Source organism: Eptatretus burgeri, chromosome 16 (genome assembly GCF_056783735.1).
Source record: "Eptatretus burgeri isolate ZD-2024b chromosome 16, Ebu_testis_v1, whole genome shotgun sequence".
NCBI classification, from domain to species: Eukaryota; Metazoa; Chordata; class Myxini; order Myxiniformes; family Myxinidae; genus Eptatretus; species Eptatretus burgeri.
In genome coordinates this window covers 43,494,663-43,513,116 of record NC_140976.1, presented here as the reverse complement: position 1 = coordinate 43,513,116, position 18,454 = coordinate 43,494,663, and the positions used below count along the sequence as shown (strand labels likewise).

Here is an 18,454-nt window from a genome sequence, read left to right as displayed (position 1 = left end):
AGTTCACGGGTGCCAGCAGTGACCACTATTTTCATTGTGTCTGTGTGTCTGTCTGTTTGTGACTCTCTCCAGAGCATAGCTCCGTGACGTTTGATGCGATCTTGATGAAACTTGGACACAAGCTAGATATCATGGTCTAGTTGTGTCTTTTTGTATGAGGAGCGTCCCACGCCCCTTGTGGGCGGAGCCACGCCCACTTGACCTTTTGTCGATTTTTTTCTCTCAATTTAATTTCCCAGAAACTGTGCGTAATGTCCATAAATACAACATATAAAAAAAATCCGATTCGATTTGGTCAATTTTGATGGAAGAGACAGGTTCTTATGGTAGGGCTTCCTCAATAATGCCGCGAACCATCGTCGCCTCCCGGCTTGTTCTTGTTTATTATTGCTGGAGTGTTGTTGCCCAACATATCATTTAAGGTCTGCTGAAATCTTATTCAAAAATAATTTTTATGGTGAAATATTTCATTACCTCTGCCACCGAAGGTCGTTGGAGGTTACAGTATGTTTTCACCCATGCTTGGCTGTCTGTCCGTTAGTCTGTGAACAGGATACCTCACAGCGTTCTGGAGGAATTCTGACGAAACTTGGATAAGTTGGATGTTTGACAAGGATGAATTAGTTAGATTTTGATGAAGATCCAGATCTGGATAATATAATTTTTTTCTTAAGTGATTTTTCACCATTGCGAGAGAGGGCCAAAAATGATATGTAGCCCGATATCTCAAAAAGTTGTGAATGGATTTGGACAAAACTTGGTGGACATTCTGGGTGTGTGACAAAAATCAATTGATTCGATCTGGATCCGAGAGTTGTTTTAATTTAGAAAGTGATTCTTCACCATTGAGAGATGGGGCAAAAAACGATATATAGCACGATATTTCACTACGTTGTGTATGGGTTGTGACAAAACTTGGTGGATGATTTGGGTACATGAGAAGAACAAGCTGATTAGTTTTTGGTTAAGGTCGGAATGCAGATCCGGCCTATCAGTGGGATACAAAATGTAAACTGTTCAACCTTGTGGAGGTATGTGCTCTACCGAGTGCCGTTCTAGTTCCATAAATATAACATCTTGAATGGAAGGGACAATAACAGAGAAGTGAAAAGAAAGATAATCAGATAATTCTCACAATGTGACATTAACCAATTGCAATATCTATAACACCTTAGCAGTACAAATGAGTGAGGGACAAAACAAGACGGACCATGTTTCCGTGCTGGTAGACAAAACCCCTGGGCACACACTCATGTGAGCGGATGAGCAGTGAGAGATTGTGATGGCGAAGAACTGATAGGGTCACATCTGGTCCAAAGCAGCAACCTCCTCCCCTCGCTAGGTTATCCGATTCACCCGCCTTTGGGGTGGGGTCACTCCACAACACCGCCATCAACTGGAGACAGCAGATAACATGTCATCATCTTCACTCTGCTGAGTTATTCCATTTCATATAGAAACCACAACTTCTGGATAAAAACAAAAACAAAAACACAATGACCAGTTATAAGTCAAGTATCCAGAGATCCAATCGAGGATCTGAGAATACACAACTTTCAAAATGATGTAATCCACGGCAGAACGCTCAGTGTGCATGTGCAGAAGCACCTCAAAATGGCGGTGTTGGGACACCATCATGTAAATTGTGTGTCCAAGATTGGGATCGTTACCTAAAATGGCTCAGAAAGCTTCCAAAAGAAGCCAAAAATACTTGAGAAAGTACCCGAGAGAAAGGACTGTGCCTCTGTACAACAAAAGACTTGGAGAACTGTCTCAACTGTTTGAACGGGCAGCTGCCATCCTTCAAACTCCCAACCATGTGGGTGCAAGGCCCAAGTGGATGGGTGTGTGCTACACAAACCCCCGACGGATCACTACCAGTGAATGAACTTTGAACCTTGTGGGAATTCCTCCTGTGAACATGGCAGGCTTGGTGATTTATTTCACCCATGGCAAACGTCTACAATTGGAAAGGCTACACTGTGTGTCATTACCAGGTAACGGTAACCAACTCTGAGGCAAAGGACATATCCACGACATGAAAATACACAAAGCTTGTGTACCTGGTTTGGGTGCTTCTGAACACTGATGGGAAGGACCTTTGGTGGCAGAGGTAATCAAATATTTCACCATCAAAATTGTTTTGAATGTAATATGTTCACAGCCAACACCTCTCAATGGCATCCACGGATATTTCTCATGTTTCCTCTATTTTTGTGAGTCCGAATGTACGATTTGGATCCAGAAACAGCTGGAACACAACAATTATGGATTAAAAATTTTCAATGCCTGGGCGATTAAAAACGAGTCACTGAAAACGAGCACACACCGCAAGGGCAAAAAGGCCTCGCGAGCGTTCATACGTCATTTTGAAAGTTGTGTATTTACCAAAGACCCTGGAGCAGACATCTTGTAGTGGATTATTGGGAGAATGATTCCAACCTGCTTCCAGTCCCTGAACTTCGGTGAGACTTGACCTTTTTCATCCATCTGTACTGGAGGACGAAGAACGGACAAAAACTGTGGAAAGGCAAACACAAAGCACTTTAGCTTATTATTATTATAGGTTCTCTCTCTCCCCTATTGCAGGTTGGATCAAAATGATGTACAACTTTTCAAAAATCTGTTTATAATTTTACTAACATGACTCTCTTCTTCATTTTCAGGTTGCCTGAACAACAAGGTTTACAGTTTCTTCCAGAGAAGTTTCACCCATGGCGAACAATTTCTGGAGAAGTTTCAACCATGTTGAACAATTTCTCTGTGCCCCGATGGACACTCGTTTTGGAGACGTTTTTCTTCTCTAGAACGTATTGCGGTATAATAGGACCTTTCTTCTTTGTGAGCAAAGATGGGAAAACAGTGACAGACAACACAGAGAGATAAATCGACAAGCTGCAGAATATATCCTTTCCAGCACTGAGAAGGAAGTAAGATGTCACGATGAATTCAATCATCTTCCAGGAATATGGTGCACCGCTGCAGACAATTCGTGTATCGGTGCTTTGTGAGTTTTCGAGACAACATTTCCTGGGCGATCGACTCATTTCTGGACTGACGGAAAAACTGTCTCACTACTCCCGGGCATTGTCTCCTCCTGACTACAACCTATGGGGGTCCCTCAAAGCTATAGTCTACAAAAACAAACCACACAAACACTGTAAGAGATGAAAAACAACATCAGAAGGGAAATCAAAAGTATACCAACTCCAGTTCTCTCTGCCTATACCGTCTAAGGCCAATTCCACATGTGGCTTAATGACTTACTCTACTGTTGTATGTAGCTGACGTGTGACTCTCAACGGAATTGTGTTGACGTTTGAGTTCCTCAAGGTAGTGTTCTGGACCCAATCATATTTTTAATCATCATCACAATCTCCTTGACTCTCTGGGAAATCCCCCATTATCCATTTACTGATGGCTCCACCCTCTGGCGTGACATCCCTCATCCTCAGACAGGAAGGCTGCAGCGTCTTCTCTCTCTCTTCAGACCTTGAAAAGAAATCACAAGATGGTCAAACACTTGGAATACTGTACGTCTTTCAATCTTGACAAATCTCACTATCTCTCTCCGAAAGGAACATCTGGAAAACCCTCCCATATACTTTGTTAACAATCCTCTTCAGGAAGTTGTCATTCAAACTCATGGTTCAACTATCAGCCATGATCTTTCCTGGCAAACCACATTTATATGTTGGCCTCCAAATTCAGTCACTAACTGGGCATCCTCTGTTCCTTGGCACACTTGAACTCATATCCACCTACAAGGCCTTCATCCACAGCTTGATGGAGTACTCCTCTCTCGTCTGGGCTGGTGCCCCTGCCTCACACCTTGCTCTGCTTTACGCCACAGAAACCAAAGCCTTTAATAGTATCGAATCTCCCACGATCGATGCATCGCTCACTTCACCAGTGCAGACAGGTCAGTGACCTCTCTAGCTTCTACCTCCTTCTTTATGGTTTTGAACCCACTGCTCTTTCCGTGCTCTGTCGTCCCCCCCCCCGCCCTCCCCCCCAGGTTTATGCAGGGTGCATGCTGTCCAACATCAAGCCTCTCCTCGTAAAACTTCCAAAATCCAGAATGACTGCTCACCCCCACTCACTTGTTCCTCTTTTTCCCCACCTGTGGAATGAACTTCCACATTTTCTTCAATCTCATTCTTGACTACAGGTCTTCAAGACAGTTATTCACCACTATCTCACATCACCCCCCCGTCCAAAACCCTAATCTTTTCTACCCCAGTCAACACCCCACCCACAAGCCATCTTTCAAATTGCCAGTTTTTCCAGAGGAATAGAGCACTTCAAGAACTACTTGTGATACCGCCCCTTTTTGCTTGTTGCTATATAATAAACAAAAATTCACCCAATCCTGTGTATTATTAGACAAAAACAAACAATATCATCCAATAGTAAAAAAAAATATTGCAGTTGAAGAAAAAGTTGCACATCACTTTTGAACCACCATGTATGTATGTATGTATGTATGTACATTTATATCTTTTATTGTTACGGAAATGGCTTTGGGGTTAATTATTCATTAGTTATCTCTTAATGGAAGATCACACAAGTGTTTGGAACCTAATGTAGCAACGACCATAAGATGTTTAGGCAGCTCCCTTGTCACTCTCCTCGACCCTCATCACTTCGTTTCTGTCTCTTCTACCTCTTTACCTCTGCCACCGAAGGTGAAGGAGGTTATGTTATCACCCCTCTCTGTCTGTTTGTCTGTGTGCAGGATATCTCAAAAAGTTGCAGACGGATCTGGATGATATTTGGTGGACAGGTTCAGTGTGTGGCAAGGACGAATGAATTTGTTTTTGGTGAAGATCCGAATACCCTTCTACTTCTACCGAGTGCCCTTCTAGTTGTACTCTGTTTATTTCTAAAATCACCCCGTTCACCTTCTACACTTTACAACTACACATTTAAGATGGCATGTCGAAGTATGCTCATTACACATCCACACTACTGCTTCGTGGTGCACTGTGGTTGTGTTTAATTAACCTATCAATATAGCATTTTCAGCACATGTTCAGAGGGGAATTGGATTATGCTGGAGGATGACCCCACCAATCCAAAATGCACAGTGACACACTTTAAAAGCAACAGGTTTAATAAATAATGGGGATGAGCACAGTAAGAGATGTGAATTATAATGATACAGAGAAACCTGATCAGCAAGCTTAACCTGACGGAGATAGTTCCAACAGCTATACTTAGATTACATGGTTAGACTTGAGCAGGGACACAGGACGAACAGGAGAGCAGACAGAGCTGTGTGGTGCATGTGTGTGTGATCTTCCATGTGATGAAGTGTCGCAAGCCATGATGCAGGTTGGCAAAGATGCCAATGACTCTCATCAGGCTCGCCTTGCAGACCCTTCAATAACGTCTCGTATGGCATGATTAATGTCACTCTCTGGTGTCTCCCTTGATCTGTCACGTCTCCCTGCATCTCCTTGTGTGCAAGGACTGTTGACTATTATAGCCAAACCCCCGACCTCCCACAGAGCAGTCCCTCCACGCATCATGCGAGTGTCGCACATGCGCCGCAAATGTTACACACACATGCTACCACAGTGCAATCGTAGTACACATGGATGCGCCATCTCACCAGAGCATGTGCGGGGAGTTTGTAGGTAGCACATGTGGATGTGCAATGTTGAAATGCTGTTGTAAAGTGTGAAATGACAATGGGTGTGATTTAAGAGTTAAAAAAATAGCAAAAAAGAGAAAGAAGAGACAGACAAGAGGATCTTGGACTTTGGGGTGATGAGGAGATGCATCGACATCTGATTCTGGTCAATGCTAATTGGGGTTACTAACACTTATGTTCACATTCATTAAGAGATAACTGAAAAAGAATTAACCCATCACCTCCGAAGACATTTTCCTAACAATATACATATATTCATGTCACTTCACCAAATTATGTATACTGTGCTGTTTATCTAATCAACTTTATTTGTGCTGCCGGACCTGATGCCGTGGAAGACTGTGCAGTGCACGGAGTCGGATATTGGAGGATAGACCTCCATGCAGGACAAGAACTCTGCGGTTGACCACTGTAGCAAGAGGCAGTGACGCAAATAAGCGCGTGGCAGCGTAGGCCACATGACTTCCAGCATTCTGTGTGGAATGGACATCATTATTTCTGCTCTCAATTTCTTCGCATGATATTTATGATAAATGTATGACATTATTATGGTAATTGTTGAAATTTGTATTGCTCATATGCTTGAGATATTGTAACCATCAGCCATCGCTTTATAATCAGACAATCATTGATGTGATTCTGAGATGTCTCAGAAGATGACCTGCAGGGGATGCTGTGTATATATATATATATATATATATATATATATATATATATATATATATATATATATATATATATATATATATATATATATATATATATATTTTGTTACGGCTGTGGAAATTCGCAGAACACCATAAAGGTTCCTTAGATCAGTTATCCCGGTAAGTGAGTGTTAAGATAGGTTTCCCAACCTTGTTTAGAGGGATTTATTCGTGTTCACCGGGCTGCGACCCTTTGAGATAGCCGTTTTTCTTTATCTATCGTTATTTTGAACCACGCAAACAACAACCGCCACCAAGTACGCCACAACGCCAAGCACGCAACAAACCTCCACACAAACAACCGCCACCATCTTCGCCACTACGTCCGCTTCCGAACGTCATCCTCCACGGACCACGCTACGACGGTTTCCGCGTCGGAAACCGTCCGAAAATGTCAAACAAAGTCGCCAAGGAAAGAAATGCGATGACGCGTGGGTTTTTTTCCCGCCTATTTTCCCCGCGCTTGGTGTGAAGGGAAGGGGCAGGGCAGCTTGCTTCCGATTGGTGGATGCACGGCATGAGGCGGTCGGAGTGAGGGCACGCCCCTTTTCGAGAAGCTTCTTGAAGGAAGGTGGAACCGAAAACGGGGTGGGGTGAAGGGCGGACCACACGCGAGTGTGTGTCTCTGTCTCTGTCTCTGTCTCTGTCTCTGTCTCTGTCTGTCTCTCTCTCTCTCTGTGGTTCATGCGTATCTCCTGCACTGTCTCCCCGGTGGTCCAGTTCTTCTTCTTCCTTGGTTCTTCGCTTGGTTCCTGCGCTCGTGGTCCTGTGAGCGGCACGTTGGTGGGAGACGCGGACGGAAGGCGCAGCAGTGCCAGCTGTGTGGTGGACCTGCGCGTCCGGACGAGGAGCACCAGAGAGAGCTTGCCGGCCACGTGGGAGTCCCGGAACCAGGCGCGACCACGCTGACGGTTGTGGGAGCGGGACGTCACGACTCGCCAACCACCAAGGGGGGCAGGTAACCTGCCACGGTCTCGCGAGACCCGTTCGGCCCTCCAGGTCCCGCGTCATAAAGGTCTGCGGACCCTGTCTGCCACCCTCATCTTTGGAGGTGGCCATCACTTGCTTTTGAATGAATGTTGGTGGTGCCGTGTCTTGTAAAGTAGACCTGCATAAGTGACTGTGCATGTACATTATTGCGGTGGTAACGACACAAACACATATATATATATATATATATATATATATATATATATATATATATATATATATATATATATATATATATATATATATATACCTGTAGCCTGGTGTTGGCGCAGTGGTTAGGGCAGCGGCTTGGGATCCAAAAGGTCCTGAGTTCAAGCTCCGTTGGGCCACTGAATTAATACACCAGGGGGTTGACTCAGCCTGTCATCCTTCCGAGGTCGGCGAAATGAGTACCAGTGTACTGGGCCGGTGTATACCCCGGTTAAAATAGGTGTACCAGATCCCTGTGTCGCAAGAGGCGACCAGGGTTGCGTCAGGAAGGGCATCCGGTGTAAAACATGTGCCAAATCACTATGCGGATCATATGGATGATCCGCTGTGGCGACCCCTAATGGGAGCAGCCGAAAGAAGAAGAAGATATATATGACACCTGTAAGAAATCCCAGCTCACATGAATTGACCAGCACCTGTTCTAAAATGTCATAAGCTGAGGAAAGCTCACCTTGTACTTGGCGAGGATCTCTCTCGTAAACCCGTAACTGGAAGACAAAATAAGAAATCCATGTCGAAGATGTTATCTTTTGTTCACAACCACTTTTCCCTTAAGGCAATTGTTCTTTGCTACTTGGGGCATGCAAAAAGGTTCTCCAAAAGAGGTACTCAGAATTGTCTGAGACTTCCTGAAAAGTATAATAAGGTGTATATTTTCTTACCAATTATACATACTTAAAATATTTAAAAATGAAACAAAACGTTGTTGTGTTTGGTACTTTTGTGAGTATCTCGTTCATAGAACACTTTTGAATGCCCATCGTAACTACAAGACAGCAGAAACACCACAACATCAGCATTTAACGGTGGTGATAATAATCATTATTGTGAATTCTGTCCTGTGGAATGTTTCGGCACCTTTACATCAGAATGTGGTGAGTAGTATTTTTGTGCCATTTGGTGCTGCGTCGTATTGCAGAAAGGCACATTGGTCTCACCGGGCATTCATTGCTTGATCCTCATGATTTCCACGGTTCAGAAAAACGTGATGTGGAAATGCCAAATAGAAACTCACGAGGGTGAGGAGTAGCTCCAAAGAGCGTCCTCCGCGGTCCACAAAGTCTCCGTTGAAGATGTACGTCCGTTCTCGTGAAGGCAAGCCGTTCTACCCCCGCCGGTGAAAGAAGAGACAAAGTTTAGCTGGTTTCAAAAGCTATTAAGAAGAAGCAAATGCTGGAAGACAACCACCAAGCTGGTTATTTTTACATGATGAAAGTCGAAGGGAAAGCACTTCATGTTTTTTTGACCCATGAGAGAGGGAGATAGGGGGAGAGAGAGGGGAGGAGAGAGAGGAAGAGGGGAGGAGAGAGAGGAAGAGGGGAGGAGAGAGAGGAAGAGGGGAGGAGAGAGAGGAAGAGGGGAGGAGAGAGAGGAAGAGGGGAGGAGAGAGAGGAAGAGGGGAGGAGAGAGAGGAAGAGGGGAGGAGAGAGAGGAAGAGGGGGGGAGAGAGAGGAAGAGAGAGAGAACTAACAAACAAAGACAAAAAGAAGTTTCACAGGTTCTCTGATTGGTTTCATAAATCGTGTTCACCAAACATATGTGAGTATAATTTATTATTTAATTTTTGCTTTTGTTGTTCCAATGATCTAAGACTCAAGAAGGAGCTTGTACATACATTGCATGTCACCAGGAAACTGGGGTGCATCAGGATGTCCTCTCTAGCAGTTAGTCTTGTTTAACAACATCAAGTGCAAACAGATCAACAATAATGGCTTCAACCATGACCCATATTGAGAATGACTCCCACATCCCCATCGCCAATAAAAATCCTCAAAAACAACATCACTGGCCAGGAATAGTTTCTGAGTTTTATCTCTGGGATTTGCACCTGGAATCCCTGAATCACTAGATCAATGTTCAGCCGGGAAGGCCAAGCAGACCAACCAACCTGAAGATGATATAATCTCATTTGTTGTTACCTTATGAAAGATAAGAAGAAGATCGTCCAATTGTCCGTGCAGATCACCTGTTTAAAAGAAAAAAAAAAGAACAATCCAAACTGAGTCACTCACTTCCTAATTGTTTTTAAAATAAAAACTTTCCAAACCACGGCAGTGGTTTGCCCATGAATAGGCTGTTTTCTGCTATGTAATGCGCCTGACTGTACGGTCGTACCGCAAACGGTGAGATGTCCAGGATAGTTGGTGGTTGCTTGTCGTACTCCTGGTTCCTGATACAGCTTACGCCTTCCCTCTCTGAGGAGTTGAAGAGCCAGGAGCCAATGCAGCTGCTAAAGGACAGGCCAAGGTGCTCAATTCCTTATCTAGCACAAACTACCTCACTCTACTTATTCATGTTAACAACATGCTTCACTTACCACGCATGCCAGATTGCTGAGAACCATGGAAGTGATGGGCCATGAGGTTTTACATTTTTTTTGTAATTCAACTTGTCTAATTGAGAAAATGGAGGCAGATATTTGACCCCTGTATTAGCCAAAAAGTCTACTAATCAAAAGAAACCAAGAGAGCATTAGGGTTAAACACAGTTTTTGAAATAGTCATTACATTGATATCGGGGAGCATCACCAGACGTCAGACAAGCAGGAGCCAGCATGAAGGAGAGCCGGTGGCAAACAACAGATGAACGACATCCAATGTTTGGCCAGACACCAGCTCAGAGAGGCCTAAAGTCGAGGAAAAATTTTCTTAACTGTGTGACTCCTCTTGAGGCTGGCATTACAACAAGCGAAACACGAGTCTCCATGCGGGGTGATCAAATATCCACTTTACCTAACTCAACTACCAGGGTACTAATAGCAAGTGAGCAACTCCCTCCCAGTGCAGATGCAAGTTGGGCCAGATGGAAATGCCTTAATCAATTGAGAACTGTTGTTGGCAGAGCCAAGGTGTCTCAAAACAAGAGGGGATATAACTCCAACGATGTCACCTGTGAACGTGGTACTGAACCACAAACAATGGAACACCTGCTGAAATGGCTTCAACTGGAAAACCTGTGGATGTGGAAACTGAAAAAATGCACAGCTGCTGATCTCGCTGCCTACAATGAAGATGCCGAGAAGTTCAGCTCTGGCTGAACAATATCTAATCTTGTGATGTGGACTCGACAGATAGATAGTGACATCGGGTGGAGGACCATAACATATGCAGTTGGGATGGAGCTAAATTGATTTTTTTTTTAACTGAGAAAAGTAAATGTAGGAAGGGTAATAGATGACAAAAAAGGGTTTAACAGAGTTTGAGAGTGTGTAGAAAAGGGAAATGAGTTTTTGAGGTATTAGAGTAACACAAGAGAAGAGGTGAGTTTTTGACCATCTGACCAGCAGAGAAGACAGGGAGAAGTCCATCCTCAAGGATAGAAATGTGTATCCGAGAGTTGATGTTGCCAACACACTCCACAAGCTCTGACCGACCAGTGCTTCAGATTTCTCCCCACACCATCACTGAAAAACCACCGTGTTTGACAGTTGGCTGCAATCGGTTCAAAGAAAACTCTTGACTGGGAAATCTCCAGACCCATACACATCCACCATCAGAAAATTGAGTGAATTGGGACTCAACTGAAAAAAAATGACAGTTTGCCCAAACTCCAAAGGTCTGGTGGTCATCTCATCAGCCCACTTCTTTCTCCTTTGAATGTTGGCTGGTCGAAGAAGAGGTTTTCTCCTAGCTGCTCTCCCATAGTAACCCAGTTGATGAAGGGACCACACGGCAGTTCTTGAGCAAACTTGGAACTCATCTGCAGCATCTGCTGCCTTGCAACAGGAAGTTTCCTCAATGGACCGCTTGACAGCTTGAAGACATCTTTCTGAGGGCTCAGATCGACCAGAACAGGAAGCTGTCGATTCCTTGCCTTCACTGATGAATTGCACAATCACCTGATTGACCGTAGAAAGCGGAATGCCAAGGTTCTGAGCTATCTGATGCTGGCTGACTCCACCTTCCAAATGGCCAACAATTCGTCCTCTTTGAAAATCGAAAAGTTTGTGTGCTCCCTGGGTTTGAGGCATAGCCACTTGTCATACAAGACCCAGGAACTCGTTTCTGCAATGAAATACTCGAATATTAGTACAAATCACTGATTAAAACTGCGTTATATAGATGAAATGAAGAAATTTGAGGTGTCTATTTACTTCTGTCATGGCTCTGTATTGCATCTGATAGCTTCCAAAATTTGATAAAAAGTGTGAATCACAATGGTGCTCCATTAACAATCCAACACATATGGTTGTGAATTCATTACCATACATACTTCCTTACCATCCAATTAAGTTTCTCAATACAACTCATACAAAATAACAAAGTAATGGTTACAATTATTCTGACATTTATGTGGGGTCGGCCAGGGAAAGTCTTTGACCCATTCAATCGAAGAACTGCTTGACCATGCCAGACGTTTGAAAGCGATTTGGGCAGGAAATTGTAAATCATTCAGGGTGCCTTAGATAAATTGCTTGCTTTTCAAGAAAGACAACGTGGAATCTTGAATGCTCACCAACGAATACCAAGCAATAATATATAGTGCTTACAGTATAGAAAGTCTCGACCTCCACTCAAAATTTTCACCTTTTGTTGCTTTATAGCCCAGAATTAAATTGCATTAGATCAGACTTTTTCCACCTTTATTGACACATCATTACCCTCAACTTCTAAGTGAAAAACAAATTCTATAAATTTCAGAAAATTAATTAAAAATACAAAAGTAGAATTATGGGGGTTTGACATTATCCACCCCCCTGAGTTAATACTTAGTTGAAGCACCTTTGACAGCAATTACAGCTGTGAGTCTCTTGGGATAGGTCTCTACTAACTTTACACACCTTGATTGGGCAATATTTTCCCATTCTTCTGCACAAAACTGTTCAAGCTCACTCAAGTTGTGTGGGGAGCGTTGATGGACAGCAATCTTCAAGTCATGCCACAGATTTTTGATTGGATTTAGGTTGGGGCTCTGACTGGGCCACTCGAGGCCATTTATGTTTTTGTTCCTTCGCCACTCCAGTGTGGCTTTGGCCGTGTGCTTCGGGTCATTGTCAAGCTAAAAGGTGAACTTCCGTCCCAATTTCAGCTTTCTTGCAAAAGGAAACAGGATTTCCTCTTGGATTTTTCTGCTTTTTGCTCCATCCATTTTCCCTTCTATCGTGACAAGTGCCCTAGTCCCTGTGATGAGAAACATCCCCAAAACATGATGTTGTCTTCTACCATGCTTCACAGTAGAGATGGTGTTCTTTGGTTGATGTGCTGTGTTTGGTTTGTGCCAAATGTAGCATTTTACATTTAGTCCAAAAAGTTCCATCTTGGCTTTGTCAGACCACAAAACTTTTTACCACATGGCTTCAGAATCTCCAGAGTGGTTTTTTTGCACACCTCAAACAGGACTCAAGGTGGTTTTTTTGACTAATGGTTTCCTTCTTGCCACCTTATCGTACAAGCCAGACTTGTGGAGTGCTTGGGATATTGTTGTCACATGCAGACAGTGACCAGTGTTTGCCAAGAAGGCAAGTAACTCTTTCAAAATTGCCATTGGCCTCTTGGTGGCGTCTCTGATCAGTCTCCTCCTGCTTGGTCATCCAGTTTGGAGGGATGGCCTGATTGAGGCAGGGTCTTGGTGGTACCATACAACTTCCACTTCTTAATGATTGTCTTGACTGTTCTCCAAGGGATAATCAAGGCCTTTGAAATATTTTTATACCCATTCCCTGATCTGTGTCTTTCCACAACTTTATCTCGGAGGTCTTTTGAATGCTCCTTGGTTTTCATGGTTGAGTCTTTGCTGTGAAATGCACCACCCAGCAAAGGAAACCTACAGGAACAGCTGATTTTATTCTGAAATAATTTTTAGTTTAACACAGGCGGAGGCCTATTAACTTGGTGTGTGATTTTAAAGGTGATTGGTTACACCTGAGTTAATTTACAATTGCTATTACAAGGGGGGTGGACACTTGTCAAACCAAGATATTGTAGTTCTGTATTTTTAATTAATTTTCTGAAATTAGTAGAATTTGTTTTTCACTTGGAAGTTGTGGGTAATGAATGATGTGTCAATAAAAGTGGAAAAAGTCTGATTTAATGCAATAAAATTTATTCCATTTAATAATTCAAGAAAAGATTACGTTAATTTTTGTTATGGGCTGCCCCGTGGGCAGGAGCAGAGAGGAAGACTCTGCTCAGGAGGAACGGGAGAACTCATTCGAGACTGGAGTGTCTATTGGGGGAGTGAGGGGGGGGGGGACCACGAGTAGAGGAACAGGAGATGCTCATGTAAGAGAGAACTGAGCCAACCAGGAGAGAACAGAAAGGCTCGTGTGGAAAGGAAGATTGAGAGCTTGCTTGGAGGAGAAGCCTCGTGTGGAAACCGCTCAATGTGGGATCACCCTGTGTTTTTGGAGTTGTTTGGAGAAAGAAGACGGAGGGCAGACAAGGAAAATGCCTCGATCACTCGAAAAATGATAAAGCAGACCACGTGGCCTGATTGAAGATACCGTTTTGAGGAAATAAAGGGACATTTTGATTACAACTCAAACGAGGTAATGCATGTTTTGTTGGCAGTGGTCTAGTAAAACACCGCCCAATGAGGGTACGTTCTTAAATGCAGAGGAAATGAAATAGTGACATTTCAGTTTCATGTGAAGTGTCTCACTGTCACCTATTATATAAAACGTTAAAATCTACTATAAATGGATAGGGTGTGTACGTGTGTGTGTATGTATGTGTGTATGTGTGTATGTGTGTGTAGGTGTGTGTGTAGGTGTGTGTATGTGTGTATGTGTGTGTAGGTGTGTGTGTACGTGTGAGTAGGTGTGTGTGTACTCTGTGTGTGTAGGTGTGTGTGTACTCTGTGTGTAGGTGTGTGTGTTTATGTGTGTATGTGTGTATGTGTGTAGGTGTGTGTGTAGGTGTGTGTAAGTGTCTAGAGGTGTGTGTGTAGGTGTGTGTGTACGTGTGAGTAGGTGTGTGTGTAGGTGTGTGTGTAGGGGTGTGTGTGTATGTGTGTAGGTGTGTGTGTTTATGTGTGTATGTGTGTATGTGTGTAGGTGTGTGTAGGTGTGTGTGGGTGTATGTGTGTAGGTGTGTGTGTGCAGGTGTGTGTGTGTAGGTGTGTGTGTATGTGTGTATGTATGTATGTGTGTGTGTGTGTGTATGTGTGTAGGTGTGTGTGTAGGTCTGTAGGTGTGTGTGTATGTGTGTGTAGGTGTGTGTGTAGGTGTGTTTGTGTGTGTGTAGGAGTGTGTGTGTGCGTGTATCTGTGTATGTGTCCATGTATGTGTGTATGTGTGGAGGTGTGTAGGTGTGTGTGTATGTGTGTGTGTCTATGTGTGTAGGTGTGTATGTGTGTAGGTCTGTGTAGGTCTGTAGGTGTGTGTATGTGTGTGTGTTTGTGTGTGTGTAGGTGTGTGTGTGTCTGTGTAGGTGTGTATGTGTGTGTGTGTGTAGGTGTGTGTGTGTCTGTGTAGGTGTGTATGTGTGTATGTGTGTGTGTGTAGGTGTGTATGTGTGTATGTGTGTATGTGTGTAGGTGTGTATAGGTCTGTAGTCGTGTGTGTGTGTGTGTATGTATGTGTGTCGGTGTGTAGGTGTGTAGGTGTGTGTGTAGGTCTGTAGTCGTGTGTGTGTGTGTGTGTGTGTGTGTGTGTGTGTGTGTGTGTGTGTGAGACATACTTTTTGTCTATTATTTACGTATGTCTTCATTAATTATGCACTATTGGAATGTACCTTTTGACCCTTTACACTGCTGAGACCCCTTCGAACTTTGAAGACCCTTTAAGACCCCAAGACGCTGAAGATCCTGAGGACCCAAAAGTCCCCAAGGACCCAAAAGTTCCTGAGGACCCAAAAGTTCCAAAACTCCCAAAAGTTCCAAATGTTTCCAAGGATCCAAAGGTCCCTGAACACCCAAACGTCCCCAAGAGTAACCGAGGACCCAAAAGTTCCTGAAGATACAAAAGTCCCAAAGATACTTATGACTCTCTCAATCCTGTAAACCCTTTAAGACTCGACTCTACCACAAAAATCCATTAGAATTCCCTTGTTTTAAACATACACCATGTCAAGGTATACAAAGCAGCTTAATACGTCCTTCGACCATGGCATGGCATTCGAATTACAAAATATATAACAAAAACAAAAACATTACAACAAAGCAAATATAAATTAACATTAATAATATTTACAACAATAATAAAAATGAACATATAATCCCTGTGCTGGCCCCAAGCACATCTGGGTTTGGTGAAAGGCAAGCTCATACCTAAGCACAGTACAGCAGGTGGGTATGCAACAAGGCTGTGAAGACCAATGAAAATTTGGTCCATTGGACCAACGGGCCCACTAGTATATAAAGTTGAGGAGTTAGGAAGGCAAAATAAATCAGAGGATTAAAAGCAGCAGGAAGAACTCGATGGCTGAGAGGCAATACACACTTGCTCTCAGTTGCCAAGCTTGGGTTTGAATCCTGACCCAGCTATAAACTGTCCTCTCGGTGTTTCACAGGCAGGGATGATTCATCAATGTGTGTGCTGTTACTCAGAAGGATGTTAAAATTGGCATCACATCTGCTGGATTTTCAACCCCCCCCTCCCATTCTCACTCTTTCCTCCTCCTCCCTCCTCTCTCTTTCCCTTGCAGCACCCCTTGCTCCCAGAGTGAACAGTATAGCAATATGTGGTGAGGTTTGCTTTCTCTCCTTCAAAATAAACAAGTTCAAATGAGCTAAGATCCTCGTCCTCTTAACGATGCCGTCATAAAAACGAATATGACGTCATTGTGATGTATCAAGTTTGCGATAAATTATCTGTGCTAATGCCAGGCTCGATTCCCGCAAACAAAATTCAAACAGCTTGCCTAGTTTCGGAGATAATGTTAAAAGCGATTCCCATTAGCGGCGATATTATGACGTCAACTTTTTTTCTAGGAAGAATTTCCAAAATCGGAGATGGTTACTGTCTGCACGTGGGCTTTCTGCATGTACATGGCAAGTTTCACGAAGATCCGATGAAAACTCTGGGTTGTGTCAAATAGGAATGTCAAAAAAAAAATGTCAAAAAAAAAAATGTCAAAAAATAGGAATGACGTCACAGAGATGTATCATATGTGCGGTAATTCATCTCTGCTAATGCCCTGTTCGATTCCCGGAAACAGAATTCAAAAAGCTTGCCTAGTTTCGGAGATAATTTTTTGGTGATTTCCATTAGCGGAGATATTTTGACGTCATAACTTTTTTACTAGGAGGAATTTTCAAAATCGGAGATGGTTGCTGTCTGCGCAGGGTATTTTTACATACATATATATATATATATATATATATATATATATATATATATATATATATATATATATATATATATATATATTGTTGTGGTTGAGGAAATTCGCAAACCACCATTCAGGTCCCGTAGGTGAGATATCTCTGTAAGTACATGTGTAGTTAGCCCCAAACCCGTTGTTTAGAGGGAATAAATGTCATTCATTCGGGCTGCGACCCTTTAAGAGACCCGTTTTTCTGTTCTATCTTTATTTTGAGCCAACCACGTCTCAACCGCCATCACACAACCACCAACCGCAACGCCGCTTCACAACAACAACAACAACAACGCCAACAGCCACGACCTTTACCGTCACAACTCGCTCTCGCAATCATCGCATCACCGCCATTCCAAGCGTCACCGTGGCCAGGGACCACCACAATAAACACTCCACCACCTTCACCTCTCCTCCTTCCGCCGCCATTCCCGCACCGCTTGTGGGCACCGATTCTGGACTCGTACAGGATGCGCGCCGAGCAGCGGGTGCAAAAAGCGGCCTTTCCGGGGAAGTCGGATCAGGAATGATCCACGCCCACTACTGTTCCGTCCTATCAGCGAGCGCGGGGCGATTTGGCCCCGCCTCCAGGCGCGTCGGAGTAGAATCGATATATGCAAATTCGAGGATCAGGAATGATTCACGCCCACTTTTCCTCCGTCCAATGGGCGAGCGTGGCTCCTCCCCCGAGCCGATCCTGATCCGAAAATCTGCATATGGTTTCTCCTGCTGACTATAAAGCGCCGAGCGCGGGGCGAATCGAGTGAGAGTAAGAGTTTCTGTTTCGGGCTCGAGTTGGAAAGAGTTTCTGTTTCGGGCTCGAGTGAGAGAAGAGTTTCTGTTTCGGGCTCGAGTTGAGAAGAGTTTCTGTTTCGGGCTCGAGTCGGAGAGAGTTTCTGTTTCGGGCTCGGGTGAGTTGTGGTGGCGGCGGCGAAGAGTGGCAGCAGCAGTCAAGACGGGTCTGGAGGAGAGTCGGTCTGTCGGGGAGCTGCAGAGAGGAGAAGCCGGGAACGCGGTCGAGGGTGCAGTGGAGTCGCTCGTCGCGGGACCCAAGCAAGCCAGCTATCCTCTTTCCCCAGAGCATCAACAACCCCCCCTGTAACTCCCCCGCGCTGAGATAGTGCGAAAAGGGGGGCCCCGTTCCCACCCCATTCCAAGCAGTGCCAACGAAACCCGCGGAGGAGCGCGGAGTCGGGGCACTGCCGCCATTTTGCGGCTCATCACAAGACGGGTAGGCTCCACGCGGTTTCGGCCCCAGGCTCGTCTGCCCCCTGGTCGTAGAGGGTGGCCCTTTTTCTTTTGCTTTGGAGTATATGTGTTGTCGGCGCAGTCTGTAAAGTAAAACTGTGTAAGTGTTGCCGTGTGCTCGCTTAGTCGGTAGTAGATCTGCATTGTGTTTCTTTTGTTGCAATTGCTTTTGGTGCATAATTGTTGTGTTTCTTTTACATTTGCTTTTGGTGCATAATTGTTTTTAATTGTATATGTGTGCTTTCCCCGTTTGCCGCGGAATAAATGTGAATTATGTTGAACTGTTTTTCCCGTTTCGCTTCGTCTTTTCTTTAATTGAATCTCCATCTTACTTCACGTAAAGGGTTGGTCGTGGACTAAATACGCCCAATAATTAATCGGAA

At 44.0% G+C, this 18,454-nt stretch overlaps 1 protein-coding gene across 1 annotated transcript in view; it reads right to left on the bottom strand.

Moving 5' to 3' along the window:
- The window catches only part of PPEF1 (protein phosphatase with EF-hand domain 1), a 79,344-nt gene that overhangs the window by 32,439 nt on the left and 28,451 nt on the right, over positions 1-18,454 (bottom strand). The window contains exons 6-12 of the mRNA XM_085859020.1: positions 9,682-9,796; positions 9,486-9,532; positions 8,505-8,671; positions 8,018-8,054; positions 5,983-6,132; positions 2,443-2,520; positions 1,211-1,396 (exon numbers count right to left, since the gene is read on the bottom strand). Of these exons, the coding sequence (XP_085715146.1) occupies positions 1,211-1,396; positions 2,443-2,520; positions 5,983-6,132; positions 8,018-8,054; positions 8,505-8,671; positions 9,486-9,532; positions 9,682-9,796 (780 nt within the window). The remainder of the gene's footprint in view (positions 1-1,210; positions 1,397-2,442; positions 2,521-5,982; positions 6,133-8,017; positions 8,055-8,504; positions 8,672-9,485; positions 9,533-9,681; positions 9,797-18,454) is intronic.